This window comes from Hydractinia symbiolongicarpus, chromosome 15 (genome assembly GCF_029227915.1).
Source record: "Hydractinia symbiolongicarpus strain clone_291-10 chromosome 15, HSymV2.1, whole genome shotgun sequence".
NCBI lineage: Eukaryota > Metazoa > Cnidaria > Hydrozoa > Anthoathecata > Hydractiniidae > Hydractinia > Hydractinia symbiolongicarpus.
Window position 1 is genome coordinate 9,092,394 of NC_079889.1, and position 19,568 is coordinate 9,111,961.

A 19,568-nucleotide genomic window follows, 5' to 3' on the forward strand; every position below is an offset into this window, starting at 1 on the left:
ACCCTTCAAAATCTTAAGGAGAATGAAATACTTTTAATATTTGCAGTAGCGGCGGCAGTAGTAGTAGTAGAAATAAAGCATTGCCTGTGAGTAATAATGAAGAAACTAAATGACTAGATTTTAAAACTTGATATCCAAAATTTTACCCTTTATTTCTCTGGAGAATCCATTACGATTTTCATTACCGGTGATATCGACCGCTTTTGGAGACATTTCACCTTCGTACGACTTAATGATATAGCTTTCATCATTCAGCAGCCAACCCATGTTTTCAAGAAGGTGATTTAGAGGTTGGACGTTATTGATGACATCCATCTATGCAACATACCTTGTGCAACACTCGTAAACAAGGTGGTAGAGAACTTCCATCAAACTTTTAAGCACAGGAAATTGCTTCATTTTCTCTTTTTGATTTATACTTTTCCAAAATCATTACCAACCTAGCTTTATCTACAGATGAGATATTCCTTTTTCTATACATGCTGCATACAAATTTTTCCAACGTTGCAAAAGCATCATCTGTGACATCAAGATTTATTCCCAGCTGTTTAAATACATCTTGCACACTTTCATCTTTAATTTTCTTTCTAATGGTAAGTAAAAACTTCTATTTACAAATTGGCTTCATCGTCAAAATCACAAAACAGATCAATCACACTTTTAGGCTCGTCTTCTTCTGGCTTCCACGCATCGTCGTCATCGTCTTCTTCGCCAGTAACTCGGTTATAAGAAATACATACATTTGAAACATCGTCGCTTTTGTTTATTTCTAAGTTTATTCCAATCTCGTTCACAGCGCCAGTTGTGCCAAGTGAGAGCGAGTCAAGAAATAACTTTTAAAACCAGCAAATTGTTTTTAAATTTTAGTTGATAAACTTTCGCGAATCGACAATTTAGAAAGTTTGTATTGAATAAACTTTCGCGAATGGCCATTTTTGAAAGTTTTGCGAAATAAAGTTTCGCGAAATAGGTTAAAAAACGCGAAATTGGCGAAAGTTTCTCTCGCGAAAGTTTCTCCAAATAAAGTAATCTTACAGCCAGGTTTCGATCATATTCGTGTGAACAATGGAATAGTCTTACACAATTTTAAGTTTGTACATTATTAGGTCTAATTTGAGTCCCTGTTCAGATCTTTGTCTGACCTGCTGATAGGACCGCATTTTTGATAAGCTCGACCATTTATGTATTACATAGTTAGTATAGAACACAAATATTGAGCTTGGACTTTGCAGATATTGGTTTTTTTTCACCCTCAAACGCTGTTTAAAATGGAGATATGGGGCGAGACGCGGTCTGATTAGGCCAAGAGACCAAAATGTTTGGTCAGCTTTATGACCAATGACATTCCACTATGCTAGAGAATGTTTGTGCAAAATTTGGAGTTTGCAGCTTATGGGGACGAATTAAGGTCCTAAGTATGGTCTTTGAGGGGGGTCTGACCCAGTCTTAAGACCCAATTTTTCGGTAAGCTTTATAATTTTTCAGATTCTCTCATATAATGACACACATTACCAACTTTTAAGCTTTGAGAATTATGGGACCAAAAAAGACTCTTGAATTAGGATAATTCTAGGGGCCTGGGACCTAAACACCCCCAAATTGGGTCAACTGACTATGTGATTTTATTGTCCGTGATACTACCAACCTATTTGGAGGGTCAAACCTTTTGTAGAAAATGGAACCTAAAGTTCTGTTATGAGCTCCTGGACTATAACGATCAATTTTTTGGACATGTCAAATATGTGAAAACATTTAAAATATCTCTTTCTATAGCTTCGTTTGCAAATGAGACCTAAGCAAAATATCCACCGAGACATATACTTACTCTAACCTGTTTGCAGGCTTTATTTTGTTCGTTTACAAACACAAATCTTTTTATATTCTTCACTCTCCACAAGAAAACTCCAATTTATATTTTTTACTGACTGAAAAAGTTATATAAAGGTCACACCTATTTTTAAAGCATTTGACACAATGCATTTTTTTCAACTATGATACCCAAGGATTCAAACAAAAACAATTTTTTGCTATCACCAATTTCCTGCACACAAAGATAAATTTTGCTACATAATGGCCTCCAGTATTTGACAGTGTGGGCTGGCTAAACAACGTTCCATATGCGCTTTGTTTGATCGCACTGTGATGTACGCATTATGATACAATCAATACAAACACAGTGACAAATGAGCTTATGTGTGTTCAGCAAAATGCTTTAATAATTTTAATGACTGCTTGCAGGTGTTGTAGTAACAAAAGCGTTGTTTTTCGAGTAGCCACTTTATGAAGCAATACACTTGTTTCACAGTCAGTCAACAAGTAGTGTCTGTCTGAAACGTTTTGCTTTTTATAATAAAAAATTTTCCATTTGCACAGCTGCCGGGGCACATTCCAAGATTAAATAAGGGAGGGGGAGATAAAAAATGTCGTCCACCATGTTTGATGGACGAAGAATTTCACTTTAAATACGCCCCGAATCGTTATCGTTTGAAACACTGTCTTCACTGCTCAGTTAATACAGTTAAAGTAAAATCATGATAACATGTTAAAAACTAAACGTTTTTCCCGCAAAGATGAGTTACAAAAATTTCTTGTTTCTTATTGTTACAAAAATAATTCCCAGTATCATTGTTCTCTTTTTATCTTAACCGAAATGGCGTCGACGGAAAAAGGTTCTTCGTCGACGAAAAACAGTGCGTCGGCGGTAATATCTTCTTCGATAGACAATACGTCGACGGTAATATCTTCTTCGATAGACAATACGTCGACGGTAATATCGTCTTCTTCGACGAGCAGATCTCCTGCGTCGGCGTCCGAACCAAGCAGCTGGATCTAAAATTACAGAAGTTTGCGTTAAATTGAAATTAAATTTAAAGAGCAAATATAAAAAGTAACATGAAAAAATATTAACACGTACCAGATTTTCCTTTTTCCACAGCATCGTTGTTTTCAACAGCGCTGTCACTTATATCAACACTATCGTCATCATTTTCAGCTGGGTCTGATTCGTCTTCTTCTATTTCGCCTTCGTCTGGACAACACATAGTGTGATAAAAATCAAATTACATTTACGCAATCAGAACCTAACAAATAACCGACAAAACATGTACATACCATTATTTTCTCCAGGATCAGCACCTTCTTCTTCTATCTCATCTTCTTCTTCTTCGTCCTCTTCAGCAGGGATTTTATCTTCATTTGTTGCATCATCCTTGTTTTTGTTTTCTGAGGGGTCTTCTAAATCGAATGCATCATCGCTAGAATCTTCCTCTTGAACTGTTGTTTTTTGTTCTAGAATGGAATGGTGATAATTACTTTGCATTATTTCTTCTTAACTAAGAGTAAGGCATGGCTAAAAAACTTTGCGTCCTGTTCTGGGTAAACCAAAGTTCACGCAGAAAGCCACAAGGTCGAACAATAATATCTAACCTGCGAAGAGAACGGCGACGAAACCAAAAAGCAGCACTAAGTGAATCAACTTCATCTAAAAGAGGAAAAAAAGTGTTAAAACTGACAAGTGAAAGGGTTTCCTTAATGTGATAAGAAGGCGAAGCCAATTATCCAAGCCAGTTTGATGTTAGAATTCAACAACAAAATCTCACCAACCCTGCTTTTACTAAAGAACGCTACATTTGCTTGAAATCGCCCAATGCACAAAGTGCTACATACCTTGTCTACTACTCTGATGTTACCAGTGTAGTATCTGCTTTTTGACTGATAAATACAAAATATGTCACCCTTTATATACTGCTCTATCGAAATCAAAAGTAGTTACAGATGTAATCTATTTTTTAACTACAATTATTAAAACAGGGGGTATACTTTTTATCAAATTTATTCAAGCAAAACGATAATACACCTCCTGGTTTATTTTTAGAGAAAACTATTGAAATATTTGTGCCAATGTCTTTAAGTTGAAATGATGTAGCTATTAGTTATCTGTAGGCTTAATTTTGATAAATTGCTCAACCGCAGACTATGTGATGTTTTTCATTATTGGTATTCATTGCAAAAATGGTGGTGAAACAAATCGCTTTATCAGGACTTTTTGCTTCATCTGATGTCGGGTCATTTTTATTTTAACTTCATATATCCATAGTAGGAAGTAGTATTAAATGAAACGCCAAATGAGAGTAAATGTAAGCTTGATTTATCCTTGCAGATATTCTCTATTGCTAATAATTTACCGCAACTAGAACCTATCATGATAGATGGGTACAATCAGTATATCCCTGTTAAATAACACGATAGCAGTTTTTAAAGTACAAAGTCAAGTGAACTCTATTTAAGAAAGGGAAAACTTTAACTGTAATGAGCATTTGCCAGAAACACAATTTCAAGCAAAACAGGCAGTACAATACATAGTATCATGCTACAGTGAATTATTCGCGAATATGTCAGTTTAATTGACCGTAAATTAACCATTACTCAAAACTTTCTATCCAATTTTGGTCCAATTTTAATGGTCAAACATACTCACATATTGACATGTTATAGTAGTTATCGATTACAATTATTAACATGCCTATATCAGGCTCATTGGCGTCAAAAATAATTAGTAGACCTTCCTTCACTTAGTTAGATAAGAGAGAACATCTGTGTATTTAGAGATGTTTGCCATAACATTTACTGACACATCTCGAAAGAAATATTTAAATGCAGAGTAATGAATAAAGCACTTATTCCTTGCTCTGTTATAAGGGTTCAAAAAACACCATTTACATATTTTTTCTACGTTCGGGACATTAGTGCTGGTTTTGATTTTAGGAGTAATATTTTAACAAATAGACGAACCCACTACACTACGTGCGGCAAGGAAATACATAATGAAATGACAATGCTCATATACACCTAACATAAACCTGTCAACATTTTTTTTTTACAGTGGTTACACAAATTGTTTCTTGCTGACTTACAAACTAAAGTCACATTTATTGAGAACATTGTCCTTTCTTTTTAATAAAGCATATTTTATGGGTCACACACCCACACACACACCTCTTAAAGTATGGATGGTCTAGTACCAAGTTGATCATCAACCGGATTTCGTTAAGATTATGAGAAACGTTAAAAAAAAATAAAGTGAAAATTCTGTATGTGTTCAGTGGTTAAGTAAATTTTTAATTGCCTCTTTTTTTGCACAATTTTCATTTTCTAAAACATCATTAAATATTGGTTGCTAAAAACTTCCTTCACAACTTTCTTTCCCGTTATTAAATGCTTAATTAAAACTGATCTAATCGTTTCGTTATCTACCAGAGATAATTAAAAAGTCATTTCAGATAATGAAGAACATTTTGTGGTATGCCTGTAGATGTCAAAATAAAAAAGTGCTTGTTCATCGCATTCCACACGAAATGGAGATAACACTGGATAACGCAGTAAAAGTAATGCCTTGTCGCGTTATTGCGGTGCGAAAATGCGAGACCAATGGCTAGATGAAGTATTAAAAAATGGTCAATGTTGTCTGTCTGCGTCATTACTCCTTATCAGCAAAAGACTGCATGAATCAATATATAAAGCAAGCGAATTATTAGCTTGGTTTGAATTTAAGTATTTGTGCATTATTTTACGTGAAAAAAAAAAGAATGATGACTCATCAACTTAAAACTATTTTTTAAAATATTGTTATTTCCCAAAAAAATCTGCGCAATAATTAGTAGAAATTGGGTATATTCTGCACCAATTTGTAACTCCAATTTTTGTTTTATTATTTATAAACCAACTATATCTGCGAGTGTTTTTTTGTTTATTCATTCAATATTCATTCAACATTTTGAAGAAGACTGAAAATACTGGTTCCTTGGTGTGCAGAAGAGATGAGTTTTATTTCTTTGTTGAGTTTTATTGTATGTTTTGAACAAAATATTGTTTTATCAAATAAAAAATATGCTATGCTTTGTACTTTCAAACTACACTGTACACTGATTAAATAAATACTCACTTTCTGTACTAAGCACAGATCAGGACATTGTTAAATGTAAGGTCGTTAAAAGACTGGGGAGAATTAAGATAAGTATCGTTATGAAACTCCATGTTTTTGTTAAAACCGTACATACCTATTAACTAGACTGCATTGTCTAATTAACGCTGTATCTTACAGATTTTCAAGTTGCTACAAGAATAACCTACACAAAAGGTTGTTGACTTATCATATTTGAATATAGCCAGATACTATTTCTCCCTCCTCTTCATTCCCTCATTTTTTTGGCATATGTTCAACACGCCACAAAAATATTGACTTTTTCCAGAAATTGGATAGAAAAATCTAATTAAGAATGACCAGTTCGCAAAACAAAATTTCTACCCAGGAAGTGCCTAACTCTATTAAAGGAGAAGCGAACTGCGCACGGCTTGGCAGCTGAATAAATGCTCACGATGACAGTGTTGATTTTAAAGACCAATCATAAGTCAATAATCTTATTTTTGATGTTTATTTGTTTGTTATTATAGTAGTTATCACAAAATGCGCAAGGGTATCGCCGTCTCCTGTCTTACGAAAAAGGCAAAAATCCCTGGGAACGAGGATGTTCAGTCAAGTGGTGTTTTGCTACGAATCTTAATGCAATTATTTTTATCATTAAGGGAAATAACATTTGACAAAGCAATAACTTTCCAATTAGTTGATTTAATGTGTTTGTTATGATCCACTATAGAAATTCTACACATTCTGTTTTTATACATCTAAAAACTTCCGCTTTCTGCAAAAACATCTTCGCCTTTTTTCATTTACTTAAAATAATGTTTTAACTCAAACTTTATATAGCTTATATAACTTCGTATAGCTCTAAATATGGTGATACTGATCACTTTTTTGACATTGTTGCAATTTTCAGGTAAAGAAAGTGTTCAATTAAAGTGGCCAACTACAACAACCAAAACTCCCGTTTTAACGCTGCATTGAGAACAATGGTGTAAAATCAGTACACACAGTTATTAGGTTTATGTACCAAAACAAAAATCTCGACTTTGATTGACAATAAATCCGGGGTTTTATCTTGCAAAATGTATGTGAAATATGAAGGGACAGATTTAATTGGAGTAGCAAGCAAAGTGAACAACATTCATAGTGTTATTTGTTATGTTTTAAACAATGAGCTTCAAAGCACTGCAAATTTGGAAAATATATATGTTCAGAAGTTGGTCTATATTTAATCAGTTTTTCGCGTTTATAATACACAGGCTGTCAGACTCCATTTCTCACGTAAAGAATTAACACTAAAAAAATAGGTGTTGATTGCACTAATTTCATAAGTAGTGATTTACGTGAGATAAAAAAGATGCGATTACAAACTTTAATTTGTTTTGACCGAAGAAAATAAGTTTTCGTGCCAATTGGCTTAACTATCAACAGCTATCATTTGTTATGTATGCAACGCAGAGATTTACAATCTGATCTGTTTATTACGAATAGTCGTTATGGTAATTTAGATTCGCCTTCAAACACTTTTCAGGTAAATTACCTGTTTTGTAGCAATGACATCACAGTTGTAAAAATATCTAAGCAAAACAAAAAAAACTATTTTATGGATCAATCATTTCGTGGATAGCGTTAATCCAAAATAAAAATATTGTGTTAATATTTTGCAAACATAAAATGATCGTCTACTCGCAATAAAATTAACACTTTTTACGAATTGAATAATTTCTCTCCACCAAATGCTGGACAATTGAGGTTAGCAAATGTATTTTACTGAGACATACTGTTATTAATACATTATTACTCATTAGGTATCTTGATCGTTATACTATTCAGAATTGATTGTGTCTTACCTAAGTAATTAAAATTAAAGATTTAATGACTTCCTTATGATTTGTGACTACCTCAGCAAGAAAATAATAAAAAATATCTTCATTCATTCCAAAACAGACAAGCCTGTTGCATATTTTTATTATATTCATCAATAATTTTAGTGTAGCATAAAACAAAGCCTAAAGTCCTGGATAGTGCATTTTATCCTAAGTAGTTTTCTTTGGTATGTTTTGCATTACGAAGGTTACTAGGGTTATGACGGTTTTTCAATTTCTACAGTTTGCGGTCTCGATATATTCTCCATGTACAACAAGGCTAGTGATCAGTAGAACAATATGTTAAATGTCGGTTAACAACTAGAGAATGGTAAGAAATGCAAATATTCAGTTAAACAGAACCTGTCTGTCATCACATGTTTTGTTGGAGTCACAATAAAGTCTCTTCTTTACGGAGTACAAACATTCCATCTGTGAACATTGGGGCAAAAACAAATTCTAAGTGCATTAACCCGAATGGAGAAAATCTGGCAATTTTTTATTTTAAAAAAAAAACACATTGAGATACCGAAATATTGACACACTCTTTTAATGTGACACTCAGCTTTTTGGGTGCATATAGGAAAAATCCTTTTCAATACGTTGGATCAAAATAAAAAAATTTACAAGGTGCCAAAAGCTTTAGAAATAATGAATAGCCTCTTCAGTTGCTATTGGTACTGCTATCAACGAGGGTCCCGCGAAGGTGGTCCTAGCGCATTTAAATCTCTTATTTGAGCAACGAAAGTCCTGCAAGCACAGCAATCACTCAACTAGAGAACCGCCTAAGATTCAATCCTTGTCTTATGCTGCGAGCAATAAAACTGTAGTTCTGCACACACTTGATAAGCAAACTTTGTTGTGACGAAAAGATCTACAAACCCGTGGATTTTTTATGGACTGCTAACTATCCTTTATACTAATTCTCGCGTTTTTGGCGATCAAAATAGTTTTATCGCAGATTGATTTGCTTTATACTATCTTTGATGCGTTCATAAGCAAGTTTATACTTTGTAAAGGGTACACTTGCTAAAAAAATTAAAAAAACTGCTAGACCTGGATAATTCAGGAGTTACATTTTTATGCAAAATTCATTAATCACAATGGTGTAGCTTACAAGTGGCTGGTGCGCTTTTTCTAATCACGAGACTGTGCAAAATGAAATTGTGAAGTGGCACATAGCAAAGTCCCTTGCACAAGAAAAATACTTTCGAATAACGCTTTTCCTAATTTGATCTTTTTATTGTCAAATTTATACATAAAATTAGCTGTTAACCAAACAGAGTTGAAGGGGCTAGAATGGAATTTTACATAGAATGTTCTGATACTATATTTCCACAAAAATCGAACAAGACAAGCGATGGTATGGGACAACAATCGTAAACTGCAGTGATTATCACCAAAACTACACAACTGTTCACAGACAGGGGACAAAAGGGGACCTCGATATCGAAAAGTAGCGGTAATGAATATTCGTTGACGCAAAAACTTTCATTATTAGATGATAAAGAAAACCACATCAGTTCATGTATGCTTTGCATAATAGCTTAGACTGCAAGTATGAAGTGCTTGACGTCATACCATTCCTAAGTAAATGTAAATAACATATTTATTGACCAAGCAATTAAATATATGAATTACTGCATATTTTATTGACCACATTTTTCAGTGCCAAAAGAACATTCTAATGTTCAAAACAGTAACACAACAGTTAGTTCCTTGTCACGTAACCAGTTGTTGTGTTATTTTCCTCAAAACTGTACACTTCCGTTTATTTTCCGTTTACTTTTTCATACAGAGAGTGAAAAGTTATGCGTGACACAGACATGAAACAAGCTAGTTCTGCTTACGGAGGACTATGTTGATTCATGCGACAAAATACGCGAAGGAATATGCTGTTTTTAAAAATCGAGAAGTTTGTATCGTCAAAAATCCAACAGGAAAGAAATGTTGCTTGCAACTCAAATCTCTATAAAAATTGCTAGCAAAAATCGCACAAAAAGTATGACCAGTTTGAAACGCAAAAACAAAAGTTTAGGCCTAAAATTCATTAATTTTAATGTGAACACTAACGCAAGTCACGCAGTAGTTCCACAGGACTAATTTTTGAATCATATACTGTACCGTAATATGTATGGTATTTTATAGCGTGTGACGTATGGTAGCATAGAATGGCTTAGTCGGAAGACATGTGAAGCTCAGTTTCGAATAACACAGAAATTTTCAAAGATAACTAACGAAAAAATCTGCAGTTTTTTAAATAACTTTTGAACTAGTAAAAGTTAAGTGTTTATATTTTATGTTTTTTGATGTATCTGTTCGCAATTTTTTACCAATCAAACATATTCCACAATATTAGAATATAACGACTATTTTGGCGTAGTACTGAATAAAAATTTTTGAAAAAAAAGGAATGAGTTATTCTTGTTGATGTTGTCTTGTCGTTCCAGCAGAATTACAGAGCGCTTATAGCTTAATGATTGATATGTCGTTTGCGTATTTTAATTAGTTCTCCAACATCGTTGTCAAATGCTATCAGAAGATGGATGCTATTTGATTTTAAGCGAAAAGAGGAAGAGTTTTTATTTTATTTTAAAAGCCTTCCTGCAATAAAAATAATGACAGTTTTTAAATATAGCTTAGGAAGTTAATTGTTTTGAAATAATGGAGGCTTTAGTGATTTAGAAGCATTTTATTTTTACCAATCATAATTTATGTGGGTTATTTAATCACTTTTAGTTTCGTACGAGTTGTATAAAAAGGGTAAAATGGCACGCACTAAACAGTTGGAAAGCAGAACACTACCCTGATAACAGCAGAGTAGTAGCAAGGTAAGCTTGAAATCACTTAGTGTGGTGTGCTGGCAGTGTCATATACTGACTTAGTGGGATATGTGAGAAATGAGCTATTATTACACATCAATTAATTTATTTTTTTCTCTTTTAGTTTTTTAGCAATCTTTCCTCATTTAGTTATTTTGTTTTTTAGATGAAGTTGATTCATTTGGTCCTGCTTTTTGGCTTCGTTGCCATTCTATTTGCTGGTTAGTTACTAATTTAGTGTTAACATAGCTATCACGAGTATTTTCGGTCCAACTTTGACAAAATACAAATTAATCTCATCAATCTTTTTTAACAGAAGACAAAGCAACAATCCAAGATGAAGTCGCTGACAACGACGACTTTAAATTAGACCTTCCAACAGAGAAGAAAGCTGTTGAGCAGGATCTAGAAGAAGAGAATGTACCCGCTGAGGACAACGAAGAGGAGGATGAGGATGAGGATGGGGATGAGGAAGAGCCCGCTGATGAAGATGAAGACGAGGAAAATGAGGAAGAAAAAGATGAAACTGATGTCGCAGAACCAAGTGATGGTGTGTACCCTTTTTAGGACAATTATTCACATTTTGGATGTTTCTTGTGTAACATCTACCATTATTAGGTTACAGTCATGGCAAGGATGTATTAGGCAATTCATCCTATAATAACTCAAATCAACTAGCATTCATAGATGCCTCTAGTTTAGGTATCAGCTATGTTAAAATTAGGAAAAAATAAAAACTTTAAAAGAGTTTAAAAAAGTTAAAATATACAATAAGTGAAGCTTTTCGCCCACTAAGTACATCATCAGACTATCAACAATTGTGAAAACAAATAATTAACTAAACACACTAACACTATTGATTCTCTGTAGTGAAAGAAGATGAAGAAGAAGTACCGGCTTTAACTGAAAACGGAGTTGCTGAAGCTGAAGACACTTCCACCGCAAAATTAGGTAAATTTTTACAAACGTTTTGCAGGTTTTACATTACTACTTGTGGCACATTTTTAGAATCAATTTCTACCTGATAAAATATTACATTATCTAACATTTTTTATTATTATTTAGATCCATTGAGGCGATATGTCGTTCGTAGACGATATTACCGTCGCCGTCGATCTGTTCGTAGACGATATTACCGTCGACGTCGATCTGTCCGTATACGATTTTACCGTCGCCGTCGATCTGTACGTAGACGATTTTACCGTCGCCGTCGATCTGTACGTAGACGATATTACCGTCGCCGTCGATCTGTCCGTATACGATTTTACCGTCGCCGTCGATTTGTCCGTAGACGGTCTTACCGCCGCCGTCGCCGAATTGTCTATCGTAGACGATATTTACGAAAATTTGGTTAAAACCGCCATTCTTAAAAGAGCATATACCAATGTAGCTAAATATCATGAATAATGTATAACTCTTCAAGACAACTGTTTTTAATAAATTTTCCCACGTCCCCGGCAAAAAAAACATCGGCTTGTAGAGAATATATTTGTAGTAAGATAATCAGATTCATTCTTCAGTAACGTACAATCGCCCCTTCACAATTGCTATCCATCCCGACCAACGCACCGTCTGTAGTCAAAGTCAAAAAGCAAGTAATAATACTCCCTCCCCTGTATTTCTAACTTTTTACTTTTGCCATCAGATATTTGTTTTGCGAAAAAAGACTAAGCAATTCCGACCGTGGAAAAATTCTTTACCTATTTTATAAGCTGGAATTCATGAAATAGACAGCTAAGAGTAATTATTTATTGGATTGCCATATTTTCCCCAAAATCACTGTTGGACAGAACAATATTTTATCTACGATCATCTCTCTGGTCTCTGGACCTAAAAGAATGTTAATAGCTACTCATTTAAATTTAATGGTTCATAATGGCTCTAAATGCTTGTTTATAGATTTTTGTTAAAAAAAACATACATAAAGTTCGGACAACACCAAAATCCGTTTTTATCCCAGATATTTGTCTAACTTGTAGACCATTACATTGGTTTTCGCTTTATTCCAGAGATATTGTGGAAGACATTTATTCAATTCTTGATTTTTGGGACATTCTTTGAGTTTTAATATTTTAAAAAAATATTTTTACTAATAATATGGGAAACCTATCTAAGATTACTAGAATATTCTTTCTACTAATTATAAAAATCTTATATAGTTCTCAAGAAATCCTGTTTTTTGTGGAGAATAGCGGAGTGCCTCTATCTAGCTAATGCAAAGCCTTCGAAACGAAAAGATCTGCAAACCCGTGGATTTTTTATGGACTGCTAACTATCCTTTATACTAATTCTCGCGTTTTTGGCGATCAAAATAGTTTTATCGCAGATTGATTTTACTTAGTTTATAATACCAGAAAATTGTAAAATTTAAATGGAATAAATTTATGCAATCGTCATGCAATTTACGAACATTTAAAACACAAAATAGTGTTATAGGCCATAGAGAAAAATAATAATTATATCTTTATGTGTAGCCGATATATGGCGATAAATAAAGGACTTATCATTTGGTTGGTGTAATAACTTTTGTTGATTTGCTTTATACTATCTTTGATGCGTTCATAAGCAAGTTTATACTTTGTAAAGGGTACACTTGCTAAAAAAATTAAAAAAACTGCTAGACCTGGATAATTCAGGAGTTAAATTTTTATGCAAAATTCATTAATTCACAAACGTGTAGCTTACAAGTGGCTGGTGCGCTTTTTCTAATCACGAGACTGTGCAAAATGAAATTGTGAAGTGGCACATAGCAAAGTCCCTTGCACAAGAAAAATACTTTCGAATAACGCTTTTCCTAATTTGATCTTTTTATTGTCAAATTTATACATAAATTAGCTGTTAACCAAACAGAGTTGAAGGGGCTAGAATGGAATTTTACATAGAATGTTCTGAAACTATATTTCCACAAAAATCGAACAAGACAAGCGATGGTATGGGACAACAATCGTAAACTGCAGTGATTATCACCAAAACTACACAACTGTTCACAGACAGGGGACAAAAGGGGACCTCGATATCGAAAAGTAGCGGTAATGAATATTCGTTGACGCAAAAACTTTCATTATTAGATGATAAAAAAACCCACAACAGTTCATGTATGCTTTGCATAATAGCTTAGACTGCAAGTATGAAGTGCTTGACGTCATACCATTCCTAAGTAAATGCAAATAACATATTTATTGACCACGTAATTAAATATATGAGTTACTGCATATTTTATTGACCACATTTTTCACTGCCAAAAGAACATTCTAATGTTCAAAACAGTAACACAGTTAGTTCCTTGTCACGTAACCAGTTGTTGTGTTATTTTCCTCAAAACTGTACACTTCCGTTTATTTTCCGTTTACTTTTTCATACAGAGAGTGAAAAGCTATGCGTGACACAGACATGAAACAAGCTAGTTCTGCTTACGGAGGACTATGTTGATTCATGCGACAAAATACGCGAAGGAATATGCTGTTTTTAAAAATCGAGAAGTTTGTATCGTCAAAAATCCAACAGGAAAGAAATGTTGTTTGCAACTCAAATCTCTATAAAAATTGCTAGCAAAAATCGCACAAAAAGTATGACCAGTTTGAAACGCAAAAACAAAAGTTTAGCCCTAAAATTCATTAATTTTAATGTGAACACTAACGCCAGTCAAACGCAGTAGTTCCACAGGACTAATTTTTGAATCATATACTATACCGTAATATGTATGCTATTTTATAGCGTGTGACATATGGTAGCATAGAATGGCTTAGTCGGAAGACATGTGAAGCTCAGTTTCGAATAACACAGAAATTTTCAAAGATAACTAACGAAAAAATCTGCAGTTTTTTAAATAACTTTTGAACTAGTAAAAGTTAAGTGTTTATATTTTATGTTTTTTGATGTATCTGTTCGCAATTTTTTACCAAACAAACATATTCCACAATATTAGAATATAACGACTATTTTGGCGTAGTACTTGAATAAAAATTTTTGAAAAAAAAGGAATGAGTTATTCTCGTTGAGGTTGTCTTGTCGTTCGAGGAGAATTACAGAGCGCTTATAGCTTAATGATTGATATGTCGTTTGCGTATTTCAATTAGTTCTCCAACATCGTTGTCAAATGCTATCAGAAGATGGATTCTATTTGATTTTAAGCGAAAAGAGGAAGAGTTTTTATTTTATTTTAAAAGCCTTCCTGCAATAAAAATAACAGCTTTTAAATATAGCTAGGGAAGTTAATTGTTTTGAAATAATGGATGCTTTAGTGATTTAGAAGCATTTTATTTTTACCAATCATAATTTATGTGGGTTATTTAATAACTTTTAGTTTCGTACGAGTTGTATAAAAAGGGTAAAATGGCACGCACTAAACAGTCGGAAAGCAGAACACTACCCTGATAACAGCAGAGTAGTAGCAAGGTAAGCTTGAAATCACTTAGTGTGGTGTGCTGGCCAAGTGTCATATACTAACTTATAGTGGGATATGTGAGAAATAACTATTATTACACATCAATTAATTTATAATTTTCTCTTTTAGTTTTTTAGCAATCTTTCTTCATTTAGTTACTTTGTTTTTTAGATGAAGTTGATTCATTTGGTCCTGTTTTTTGGCTTCGTTGCCATTCTATTTGCTGGTTAGTTATTAATTTAGTGTTAACATAGCTATCACGAGTATTTTCGGTCCAACTTTGACAAAATGCAAATTAATCTCATTAATTTTTTTTAACAGAAGACAAAACAACAATCCAAGATGAAGTCGCTGACAACGACGACTTTAAATTAGACCTTCCAACAGAGAAGAAAGCTGTTGAGCAGGATCTAGAAGAAGAGAATGTACCCGCTGAGGACAACGAAGAGGAGGATGAGGATGGGGATGAGGAAGAGCCCGCTGATGAAGATGAAGACGAGGAAAATGAGGAAGAAAAAGATGAAACTGATGTCGCAGAACCAAGTGATGGTGTGTACCCTTTTCAGGACAATTTTCACATTTTGGATGTTTTTTGTGTAATATCTACCATTATTAGCTTACAGTCATGGCAAGGATGAATTAGGCAATTCATCCTATAATAACTCAAATCAACTAGCGTTCATAGATGCCTCTAGTTTAGGTATCAGCTATGTTATAATTAGAAAAAAAAAAATTAAAAAATTTTAAGTTAAAATATACAATAAGTAAAGATTTTCGTCCAATAAGTACATCATCAGACTATCAACAATTGTGGAAACAAATAATTAACTAAATCCACTAACATTATTGATTCTCTGTAGTGAAAGAAGATGAGGAAGAAGTACCGGCTTTAACTAAAAACGGAGTTGCTGAAGCTGAAGACACTTCCACCGCAAAATTAGGTAAATTTTTACAAACGTTTTGCAGGTTTTACATTACTACTTGTGGCACATTTTTAGAATCAATTTCTACCTGATAAAATATTACATTATCTAACATTTTTTATTATTATTTAGATCCATTGAGGCGATATGTCGTTCGTAGACGATATTACCGTCGCCGTCGATCTGTTCGTAGACGATATTACCGTCGACGTCGATCTGTCCGTATACGATTTTACCGTCGCCGTCGATCTGTACGTAGACGATTTTACCGTCGCCGTCGATCTGTACGTAGACGATATTACCGTCGCCGTCGATCTGTCCGTATACGATTTTACCGTCGCCGTCGATTTGTCCGTAGACGGTCTTACCGCCGCCGTCGCCGATTTGTCTATCGTAGACGATATTTACGAAAATTTGGTTAAAACCGCCATTCTTAAAAGAGCATATACCAATGTAGCTAAATATCATGAATAATGTATAACTCTTCAAGACAACTGTTTTTAATAAATTTTCCCACGTCCCCGGCAAAAAAAAACATCGGCTTGTAGAGAATATATTTGTAGTAAGATAATAAGATTCATTCTTCAGTAACGTACAATCGCCCCTTCACAATTGCTATCCATCCCGTCCAACGCACCGTCTGTAGTCAAAGTCAAAAAGCAAATAATAATACCTAAAGGTAGGTTTCCATACGAGTGCATTCTACGCAGTGCGATCTTCATTTTCTTTATTAAGAGGCAAGCATTTTTTTAACATGTTTGGAAACAAGTTGTTTGTTGCAAAATACATACAATAATAGAAAACAGGGCGCCAGGAGATTTCAATACCAACTGTACCTAATGGAGAGTAAAGAACAAGTACCACTGGTTTAGTGCATTATTCCCTGGATTCTCTGGAATAGTCCCTCCCCTGTATTTCTAACTTTTTACTTTTGCCATCAGATATTTGCTTTGCGAAAAAAGACTAAGCAATTCCGACCGTGGAAAAATTCTTTACCTATTTTATAAGCTGGAATTCATGAAATAGACAGCTAAGAGAAATTATTTATTGGATTGCCACATTTTCCCCAATATCACTGTTGGACAGAACAATATTTTATCTACGATTATCTCTCTGGTCTCTGGACCTAAAAGAATGTTAATAGCTACTCATTTAAATTTAATGGTTCATGATGGCTCTAAATGCTTGTTTATAGATTTTTGTTAAAAAAAAAAATACATAAAGTTCGGACAACACCAAAATCCGTTTTTATCCCAGATATTTGTCTAACTTGTAGACCATTACATTGGTTTTCGCTTTATTCCAGAGATATTGTGGAAGACATTTATTCAATTCTTGATTTTTGGGACATTCTTTGAGTTTTAATATTTAAAAAAAATATTTTTGCTAATAATATGGGAAACCTATCTAAGATTACTAGAATATTCTTTCTACTAAAAATAAAAATCTTATATTGTTCTCAAGAAATCCTGTTTTTGCGGAGAGTAGGGGAGTGCCTCTACCTAGCTAATGCAAAGCCTTCGAAAGATTAATTACACCTTTTAGGGCCGCCATAAAAAATATGTTATGTTCACGTCTACAGACTGACTCGCTTGTGTAATAAAAACCCGAGTCGGCAATTCTCGAGCTCAACCGTTTGGAGTATGGTTTTGATATATATGAACAACATTTGCTAGCTATACGTATTGTACGTATTTTTTCTGTTGTACATTAGCTATATGTATAAAAGTTTCTTAATGTTGGAGTTTTCTAAAAATTTGGTTTTTCTGAGCCTAGGGCTTCTTATAAACTGGTTTCTTATAAAAACAAACATGTACAAAAAATGAAGGTGACCGATTAATTAGACGATGCAAAGCGGATATAGCTACGATTAAATTAATTAAACGGTATTAAACTTTTTTTAAGTTTGTTCATATATATTTGCTTAACTGCCTTAATTATATTGCAGTATTTTTTTCCCCATGTCTTTTCTGGTGCCTGCCTACTTGCCTGTAACTGCCATGCCTTGCCTAATCCTGCCTTGCTGACTCGTCTTCCTGTTTCCTTGCCTGCCTTTGCCGTGCCCTTTCCTTGCCATTGTTAACGCATTTGCCTTGGCAACCTCTCCACAATACTTTCTATATTGATAACTGATAAGGTATTTTAAATTATTTTTTTCGTACTTTTGTTCGCTGCTGTAAATACAAACTGTCAACAAAGACAACTTACGACGCAAACTGTCAGCATCTACATTTAAAAATCATAAAATCACAAGACTAACTTTGGCTTTCTTTTCTTGATTATGTAGACTCTGACGCTAAATTAGTTCATTCAGATCAGAAGATAACTCAACATGTTCTTAACAATGTTGAATACAGGTTGGGTTGTTAGGCAAAAATGGTAATGGTATAATAAAGTAGGTTTCCAGTTAGTCACATTTTTGCGAAGCAAAAAAAAAGCGCAGCAATTGGCTGCTCCCAGAACAGCTGGGGTTTATGGGGGCACTGTGAACCCCCATGGTGGTTGTGAGGCGCAGCCGCGAAAACTTTAGCTATTTTGAGCCTCTAAGCACTATAAACGGCCTAAATAATGTCCAAATTATCAGCTTTGTTAGAGACGTTTTTTTTACTCTTAAGTTTCGAATAGACAGCAAAATAACAAACTATCTTGTGAAGGGTTGCCAAAAAACGTAGGAAAAATAAAAAAACAACGGTTTAAATTCATATATTTTAAGACTGTTTCGCCCAATATCAGGGCTCGTCAGCATGTCTAGGAAATGCCTAATAACGTAATATTAGCTATGCCAGACATGAACAGTCTGCTATATGCTAAAGTAGGCTGAAGTAGGGGAAGCAGGGAATTAAATAAAATAAATTGACATAACATAAAGAAAGACAAAAGAAATTTATGCGCAGTAAGCTTATTAAAAAAGGTGTTTTGTTTTTACTTTTTTGAATTGTTTTAACCATAATTACAAAAGTGGTTGGCTTTAAAATTATCATCACATTCTTCATCAACACCTTGCAGACAAAACAGAATATGAAACTGAGCATAAGTATTTTTAGCATTAAATGATGTAAATACAGCTTCAACTTAGCACTTTGCACCACAGCTAGGAAAATAGGAATTTGTTTTTTGATGTTAAAGTATTTAGCGAAAGGTGGCAAAATTTCTGTGTTCAGAGTACTAACCATGCTACCGCAACTAGTCTACCAAAACAAATTAAACCAAGCCTGATAGTACAAGTAAAAACAGCTTCATTCCTCACAAGTTCTATTGTGTTATACCAGTTTAATTGTACAAAGAGGCGTTATCATATGTAAAATGGAAAAAATAAATGAATTACTTTGACGCTTTTCTTAGCAAGAAAGTAAAACAGAATTCTTATTTTATATATACCTCAGCGTAAAGGAAAAGCCGTAATTATAGAATGTTGCAGCACATCAACCGGTGTATTGTCACCGACATGTAGCTAGGATATGTAGCTGTACAAACAAATTTCCAGTGACTTTAATCCCAGGAAATAAGTAAATTGTCGAAACTAACTTCTGCATTATACAACATGTGGGGTGTAGTACGACAGAATAAAACAGATATACCCTTTGAACTAACATAATTTAAGTTGAACATTCCGGTACTTTACAATTTCTTTGAACTGGTTAAAAAATTTGGGCT

The 19,568-nt window shown here is 33.9% G+C and overlaps 3 protein-coding genes across 3 annotated transcripts; 2 read left to right on the forward strand and 1 right to left on the reverse strand.

Annotated features, from left to right (window-relative positions):
* Window positions 1-2,540: 2,540 nt before the first annotated feature.
* Window positions 2,541-4,203, reverse strand: LOC130628704 (acidic leucine-rich nuclear phosphoprotein 32 family member B-like). The gene is made up of 6 exons (XM_057441687.1): window positions 4,185-4,203; window positions 3,604-3,749; window positions 3,427-3,481; window positions 3,112-3,288; window positions 2,915-3,028; window positions 2,541-2,829 (listed from the first exon to the last, which is right to left on the reverse strand). The coding sequence occupies exons 1-6, from the start codon at window positions 4,201-4,203 to the stop codon at window positions 2,642-2,644; spliced, it is 699 nt and encodes a 232-aa protein (XP_057297670.1). The 3' UTR covers window positions 2,541-2,641.
* Window positions 4,204-10,510: 6,307 nt separating this feature from the next.
* Window positions 10,511-12,110, forward strand: LOC130629124 (RNA polymerase II-associated factor 1 homolog). Its single transcript, XM_057442228.1, has 5 exons — window positions 10,511-10,616; window positions 10,774-10,828; window positions 10,924-11,157; window positions 11,478-11,558; window positions 11,673-12,110. The coding sequence occupies exons 2-5, from the start codon at window positions 10,774-10,776 to the stop codon at window positions 11,960-11,962; spliced, it is 660 nt and encodes a 219-aa protein (XP_057298211.1). The 5' UTR covers window positions 10,511-10,616; the 3' UTR covers window positions 11,963-12,110.
* Window positions 12,111-14,899: 2,789 nt separating this feature from the next.
* On the forward strand, window positions 14,900-16,408 carry LOC130628948 (uncharacterized). Its single transcript, XM_057442014.1, has 5 exons — window positions 14,900-15,002; window positions 15,163-15,217; window positions 15,313-15,540; window positions 15,852-15,932; window positions 16,047-16,408. The coding sequence occupies exons 2-5, from the start codon at window positions 15,163-15,165 to the stop codon at window positions 16,334-16,336; spliced, it is 654 nt and encodes a 217-aa protein (XP_057297997.1). The 5' UTR covers window positions 14,900-15,002; the 3' UTR covers window positions 16,337-16,408.
* The last annotated feature ends 3,160 nt before the right edge of the window (window positions 16,409-19,568 follow it).